Here is a 7416-nt window from a genome sequence, read left to right as displayed (position 1 = left end):
CAACCACTACAGTGGTACCCGGTGGTCAGGGCGTTGTGGTACCTGAGCAGTAGGACTGTAGGAGGCGAAGGGCACGCTCGCCGGGGGAAGGGGTAGGGCGCAGCTGGATGGAGCAGGAGGTTTTTGCTGGTGGAGGAGCACGGGCGGCGCGCTCGCCGGCAGAGGCGCTCGCCGAGGGAAGATCTGGGGCGTGCTCGTCGGGGAAGGAGCTGGGACGGCGGCGTGCTTGACAGGGGAGAAGCTGGGGCGGCGGCGTGCTTGCTAGGGGAGAAGCTGGGGCGGCGACGCTCTCGCCGAAGGAGGAGCTGGGAAGGTGCGCTCGCTGGAGGAGTAATGGAGTAGCAGGGCGGCGTGCTTCTCGCTGGATAGGAACGGGGGCAAGGTGAGATTTGAATAACGAAGAGGAAGAAAAGTTTGTGTGGCCAGCCAGCCTTAGTATAAGGAACAGTGGGACCCATCCACGTGCGGCTTGAAGCAACGACCGATTTTCCGTCCGGATCGGTCAGCTGATCGGCAGCGTTTTCCTAAAATAAAACTGAAGAAAACCGAGGAAACCTTCGGCTAAACCGGCATTGGGCGATATATAGGATTTTCCACAGTAAGTGGGCAACATGTTGCTGGAAAACGACTGCGAGTAATGCCGTTGCTGCTACGAAGATGCGATGGAGACTTGCGCGCGCGCGTTACCAAACCAGGGAACGATGCCAGTCAAAGGCTTCCCACACAAGTGTCCAGAGTCGAGTCTACGCACGAGCGCGCGCAGATGCAAACGACCTCCTTCTCTCCTCCTTGCAGCAGACCATGCCCATGCTTTGGCTGCTGCTCCTCCCGCTCGCCTCCTTGCCGCGCCCAGCTACTAGCGGGGGCGGCAACGCGAGCTGCGCGCAGGCGACATGCGGCAACCTGACCATCGGGTACCCCTTCTCCCTCGCCGGCGCGCAGCCGCTCTACTGCGGTTACCCGCCATTCGACCTCACCTGTGACACCGGCCCCGGCCGCGCGCAGGCCTACCTGAGCAACACGTTCAGGGAGCGCCTCTTCCGCGTTGCCGATATATTCTACACGAACAACTCCATGGTGGCTGCCTTTGCCAGCCACGGTGGCTGCCGCATCCCGGACTTCAACGTGTCGGCCAGCCTTGCGCTCTTCCCGTTCAGCATCAGCGGTACCAACAAGAAGCTCGTGTTCTTCTACGGCTGCGCCGTGCCTGCCGAGCTCCGGCTGTCGCGGCCGTGTAGTAACCGCACCATGGGAGCGTACATCTCAGGTCTTTGGGACGGCAGCGACGAAGGCGGCACGCTGCCGCCGGGTGTTTCGAGAAACTGTATGTCCGTGAGCGTGCCGGTGCGTGAAGGAATGGAGCCGACTCGCCTGCACTACCAGCGGCTAATCGACGACGGGTTCCTCCTGGAGCTGCCGCGGCCGCTGGGAGACTGCGATGGCTGCAGACGGGTGCGCGGGGAGTGCAGGCTCGATCTACTCTCCTTCCAGTGCGTCTGCCCCGACGGGAAGCTCTGCCCCAGTTTTGCCCAATCCAACTCAACTACTCAACAAGGTAATCGAAGTGCCTTTTCTCTCTTACCTTGCGTAGATCGTTCCGACAATCAGTAGACGTAGTACAGTAACACATTTGAGCAACCTAAACAAACAAATAAAGCAACCTAAAAAAAGTACTCCGTATAACACATTTGAGATTTTCTCTTGCACCAAGTCACTTCTTTCGACTGAGAAATAGAAATGGTGGTCAAAGCATTAATTTGGATCTTGCATTTTCAACTAGTTTGGTCATGGAGAATTGGTCTATGTCGTCTGTGGTTCTTAGAGCTAACCTCAGTGTGCAATACAAATCTGTGGTCTAAGGGATGGCAACAAGTCATGCTATCCTTATCAAATGGGCATCAATTGTCCTGCACATATCGTTTTCTTATGTGACCATTCAACCTTTTGTGCAGATAGTCCAGCCGTATGTGTGCTCCTCCTAACATGTAATGTCTCGTACTGCCATGGAGCAGCGGACATATCCATCTATAACTATCATCAGAGTCCCTCCCCAGTTTGGATAAAATATGTTTTGCTAATAGCGAACACATTTAATATAGGGGATATTGTAAAAACATTTGTCAGGACATTCTTAAAAACTACGGTACTGAGGTGTAAGTAGATAAATGTGGTAGATACGGTTAATTACCTAAATTCATGTAGATATGATTTAGATATTTTTATATTTTTCTATATGATCTATCCAAATTTTGTTTAGATAAAAGTTTTCAAATGGCATATTGTCTAAAAACATAAAAAAAATTGTACAAATTATGGTTGTTGAATCTTTCCTGGTAGAGATTGTAAATGTATAGTAATAGTTAGGATGCTTGTTATGTTGTAAATTTTTCTACTGTAATCATAATAAAGTAATTAAGTTAAAATTATGTGTTGAGACAGGAGTTACTTGGAATAATTACATCGATTTTTTTTGACTAATATAGGATGGAACCTAAAGTTAATAGAAGAAATTCAAACATGATGCAATTTTCACAACATAAAAATAGTAGTGCCAACAGATAAGTCAAGTAGGCTGCTGAGAGCAAGACAAGGTTGGTCTATAAGCATGATGCTGACTCCCCTTTGACTGTTCAAAGGCCAATTCATACTATTAAAATTGTCAAATTTGAACATAAACGGTTCCACTCTATCCTGGTGTCACGTTCAGAATCAAATGATCTAAAGAAAAGTTCAGAGTCAAATGCAAGGCGAAAAATAGTTTTTCTAGATGATGACCATTAAAAAACTTAACACACATTTAGTCCAAGCACATGTGCTGTGCTTGTCATATTAAGCTTGTAACACAACCATCTGTCAAGCAGTCACATTCTCTATTTAGTATCGGGGTTGGGTATTTATAGCAATGCTTTTTTACCGTAGGTTGTCATAATCATTAAATTTTCATGCATGACCAAGCTTACGAATCTTTTGAAATTAGGGATTGTTTGGTCCTATGATATATTGGCTCATGTTTGGTTGGTAGCCAAAAGTTTGGTTGATAATGTATAGTTGCTAACCTACTTCACATTCCGCACACTATTTTCGAAAAGTTTGGCAAACAAACGACCAAGAAAGCCATTTTTTTTGCTAGCCAAATGTTGGCAAGAATTGGTAGGGCATGCAATGGAACGAACCAAACATACCCTTAATACAAATTTGGCCTTTGAACTTTTCATAGTTATTTATCTTCCTTTATATTACATCATATCCTAGGGGATTGTTTTGGATGTGTACATCTTTACTTTGTGCAGAAGAAATGAGTAAAAAAAATCTCCCTTCATTAAAGAAAAAGAAGATCGCTGGATCTTTTAATATCACCTCTTGAATCCTGATCATGTTTCATTTGATATTTTCACATGCAGATAGAGGCAACTTTAGGCTCAAGATCATTGGAACAGGTAATGAAAATTTTACTACCATAAACGATAGCCTGGTTCTTTGTACTTAGCAAGTTAAACATATCTAAGTACCCTGTAAGATGTGCCACGTCGAATGGTAAGGGTCATATATAACTCGCTCTAATCACTTCTTGTCATATATTGAACCACTTTCATAAATAGGACTTGCAGCGGCTCTTCTTTGTCTCGTTGTACTGGGCATTGCCTGCATCATCCAAAATGTTCAAAGGAAAAGAAAGCGATCTGCTTCACTTGATGGTCTCGTCGTCGATGGAGGCTCGCCGCTAGCATCACCCAAAAAGGAGTTCACCCTTGCCGGCTCACTGCTAACTCATATCTTCACCTACGAGGAGCTTGACGAGGCCACTGATGGCTTTAGCGACACACGCGTGCTCGGTTCCGGTGGTTTTGGGACAGTCTACAAAGGTAAATAGTCACTTCCTTCATCATTTTTTCCAAATTGGGAGTTAAGCTTCGGCCTCTAGCTCGAAACAATACACACAACCTTATTTAAGTGGTAGCATATACCATATATCAACCACCTGACGACGTGGGCTTAGTCTAGAGGTTGGGGTCGCAGTGGCGCATCCCAACGACCGGAGTTCGATTCCTGTCAGGGACGAATTTCGGAATCATCACGCCAAGTCCCGCTTCTACTATATCAAAAAAGTGTCTAGTTCCTACTAGACACGGTTTCATTTTTTTTTCATATATCAACCACCTAAAAAAGTAGGAATGACATGCATCTTTAAAAACGTTTAGAATGCAGCCATCCACCACTCCACCATGGCTGGATATGGCCCGTACAACCGCCATCAGACGATTCATCAATGTTCAGAGGAAGGTAATAATGTCATAGTGATGTATGCTTTTGCAGGGATTCTCCGAGACGGGAGCGTGGTGGCAGTAAAGCGCCTGTACAAGAACAGTTACAAGAGTGTGGAGCAGTTCGAAAACGAGGTGGATATCCTCTCGCGGCTGCGCCACCCCAACCTTGTTGCGTTCTATGGCTGCACCTCCTCCTCCCAGGGCAGCTGCTGCCGCGACCTCCTCCTCGCCTACGAGTTCGTCCCCAATGGCACCCTCGCTGACCATCTCCACTGCGGTGGTGAGGCGCCCCTCCTCGCATGGCCAACCCGCCTCAGTATCGCGGTTGAGGTGGCTGCTGCACTAGCCTATCTTCATGCGCGCCAGGTCGTGCACCGTGACGTCAAGACAAGCAACATCCTCCTCGACGAAGAGTTCCATGTGAAGCTGGCCGACTTCGGGCTGTCCCGGCTGTTCGCTCCCGATGCCACCCACGTCTCAACGGCGCCACAGGGCACGCCGGGATACGTTGACCCAGCGTACCACCACAGGTACCAGCTCACCGACAAGAGCGACGTGTACAGCTTCGGCGTGGTGCTCGTGGAACTCGTCTCCTCCAGGCCAGCGGTGGACATGGCCCGGGACGGCGCCGACGTGAACCTGGCCTGCATGGCCGTGCGCATGATTCAGTGCTGCGAGATAGACCGGCTGGTTGACCCACGGCTCGGGTACGGGTCGGCGGCAAGCGAGACGGTGAAGACGGTGGACCTCGTGGCCGAGGTAGCATTCCGGTGCCTGCAGCCGGAGCAGGACGTGCGGCCGAGCATCAGTGAGGTGTTGGACGTGCTCAGAGAGGCGCATCAGAGGATGATGGAGAAGGAAGGATGCACCGCCGCTATGGATGATGCGATGTTGGTGAAGAAGAGCAGGGACGACTCGCCTGACTCTGTCATGCACCAGTGGATCAGCCCAGCCACGACCTTTAATCACAGCACATGACACTAGCAGTTCACCAAAGTTAATTACAGGACACCTGTTGATCTGGCATCCAATTTATGGGCACTACCTGTGTGTTCTTAGCAACCACAAAAAATAAAATTGGCACGGTGAAAGTTGCTGGCACATTCGAATAATTATATTGTCTAAAGTAAAGTTTTTCAAGTCCAATGGCATCTTTACCGGCGTTCCCTATAGCCGTCCGGCAACAGCGAGTTGGACAACAGATTGAGGGCTCCTTTGATTCACAGGATTTGAAATTTTTTTGTGTAGAATTTGGATCTTATGAAAAAAAATTCTATACAAGTTGTTTGATTCATAGGAACACATCCTATGGGAACTAATCATAAGAATCTTGTAGTGTAAATTCTATAGGAAAAAATATTAGGTCATACCTCATGGAAAAAATCATTTGCTATAATCAAATACACTCCATCTTCCCATATGATTTACATAGACAAAACATCTCAATCCTATGCTTTTCCTATTCATATGTTTTTCCTATCCTATAAATCAAAGGAGTCCTTAGGGATACCGGTACAATCTACCACGGGTTGGGTCAACTGCACATGGATGTGACCCCTTCATAATATCGGCCCATTTTTTTCCATTTCTGAAACAATACATATTTTTTATAAAACATTCGATACCAACTTTTATCATACAACAATTTAAACAATTAAACCTAACAACTAGATTTTGACACATATAATGCTTGATTTACTTGAGCGCACATGCTCAACAAGATTCAAGGGGAAAAATCTCGCTGTAAAAAAATTGTCTGATCTTTTTCATCTTTTCTTATTTACTTACATCACTAGCTTTTAAAAGATAAAACAACATGTATTTCAGCCTCTTGTCCTCCTCCTTCAGTTCTTTCCATTTGTCAACACCCGGATTTTTAAGTCCAGATGCCTATCATGCCATTCCTCGCAATCCCAGGAATATTGTTTTTGCGAGACATAATAGATTGATATCACAACACATCATTCATTACAATACATAATCGTCTTACAACAAAGGATCACATGATCCAGTCTTAATACATCATAGTGGATCTAGAGATCCTATTACAAAACACATAGCGGAAGCGAAGTAGTAGCGGTCGTGGTCCATCTGTTCCACAGGCAACTGTTGACGTCAGGAGTGATCCTAGTTGTCGTAGACGTCCTGCTGTCCATCTTCCTCGTACTGCTGTTCTCCTTCATAGTCTGGCCATTTGAATAGCCAGGGACAAAGCCATGAGTACTTTAAAGTACTCGCAAACTAATACTAATGTAAGTACTATCAACTATAGTAAGGGGGTGCTAAGCTCTAAGTTTATTTGCATAAAGCCAATTTTAGTTCACAAACATTTAGTAAAAGCCTCTTCATTTGCTAACTAACTCAAGTGGGAACATTAGTGTCATTCCCACAACTCAGTGGTGATTCAAGTCAAGTTCACCATTCACCTTTCAAGTTCAAATCACAAGTCACCCTTCACATGTCACATTTTTGAAAAAGGTCCGATGACGGAACAAGTATGGCCTTTCCAACCGTCCATAACCGTGGACGCGGCTATTCGAATAGATCTACACTCTGCAGAGGTCGTACACTTGTGCCACAACATTTGCAATAATCCGTCGGGGTTAATCGGCCCTGATTTATCACACTCCGTGTGCGGACTACCAACCATAACCTTTCACTTACATACCCTAGTATAGGCACCTCTCCCCATGAGCTTGGCCTCCCAGTGAAGACCAACTGTCCGCCTGGGAACTGCACAGGGCTTGGGCCGGACATTCACCTCATATTCACGTCATATCACATCATTCCATATTTATTTGGAGGCAGCCCTTGGCATAACCCCGATGACGCTTGTTTAGAGGGAACCCATACTAAGATACATAAACTTCTAGTTAAGCCCTACCCATATCAGGTATTGTGGGGGTACTTGTAAAATCGGAATGGTATCGCATCCGAACCCAACCATCAGTTTTTGTAAAGTTCACCATGTCATTCACAAGTCCCATTCACCTTCAAAATCTTTCAATAGAATGACTCATCATTCCAAGGTTTTCAAAGTCATTTCATTTCACAAGTTCCCATCTAGAGTAGTCAATTTTATTTGTTAGCACTAGCAACTAGTCATGAGGGGTGCTAACTTAGCTTATAGCTTTCTAGGCTAAGTTTGATA

The 7416-nt window shown here is 46.3% G+C and overlaps 1 protein-coding gene across 1 annotated transcript; it reads left to right on the top strand.

Annotated features, from left to right (window-relative positions):
• Positions 1–801: 801 nt before the first annotated feature.
• On the top strand, positions 802–5345 carry LOC124664321 (LEAF RUST 10 DISEASE-RESISTANCE LOCUS RECEPTOR-LIKE PROTEIN KINASE-like 1.2). Its single transcript, XM_047201868.1, has 4 exons — positions 802–1555; positions 3402–3437; positions 3600–3863; positions 4315–5345. Exons 1-4 carry the CDS (start codon positions 802–804, stop codon positions 5241–5243), a joined length of 1983 nt encoding a protein of 660 aa, XP_047057824.1. The 3' UTR covers positions 5244–5345.
• The last annotated feature ends 2071 nt before the right edge of the window (positions 5346–7416 follow it).

The sequence above is a fragment of the Lolium rigidum genome, chromosome 6 (genome assembly GCF_022539505.1).
Source record: "Lolium rigidum isolate FL_2022 chromosome 6, APGP_CSIRO_Lrig_0.1, whole genome shotgun sequence".
Taxonomy (NCBI): Eukaryota; Viridiplantae; Streptophyta; class Magnoliopsida; order Poales; family Poaceae; genus Lolium; species Lolium rigidum.
The sequence above is the reverse complement of the archived record's forward strand: the minus strand, read 5'-3'. Positions and strand labels throughout refer to the sequence as shown.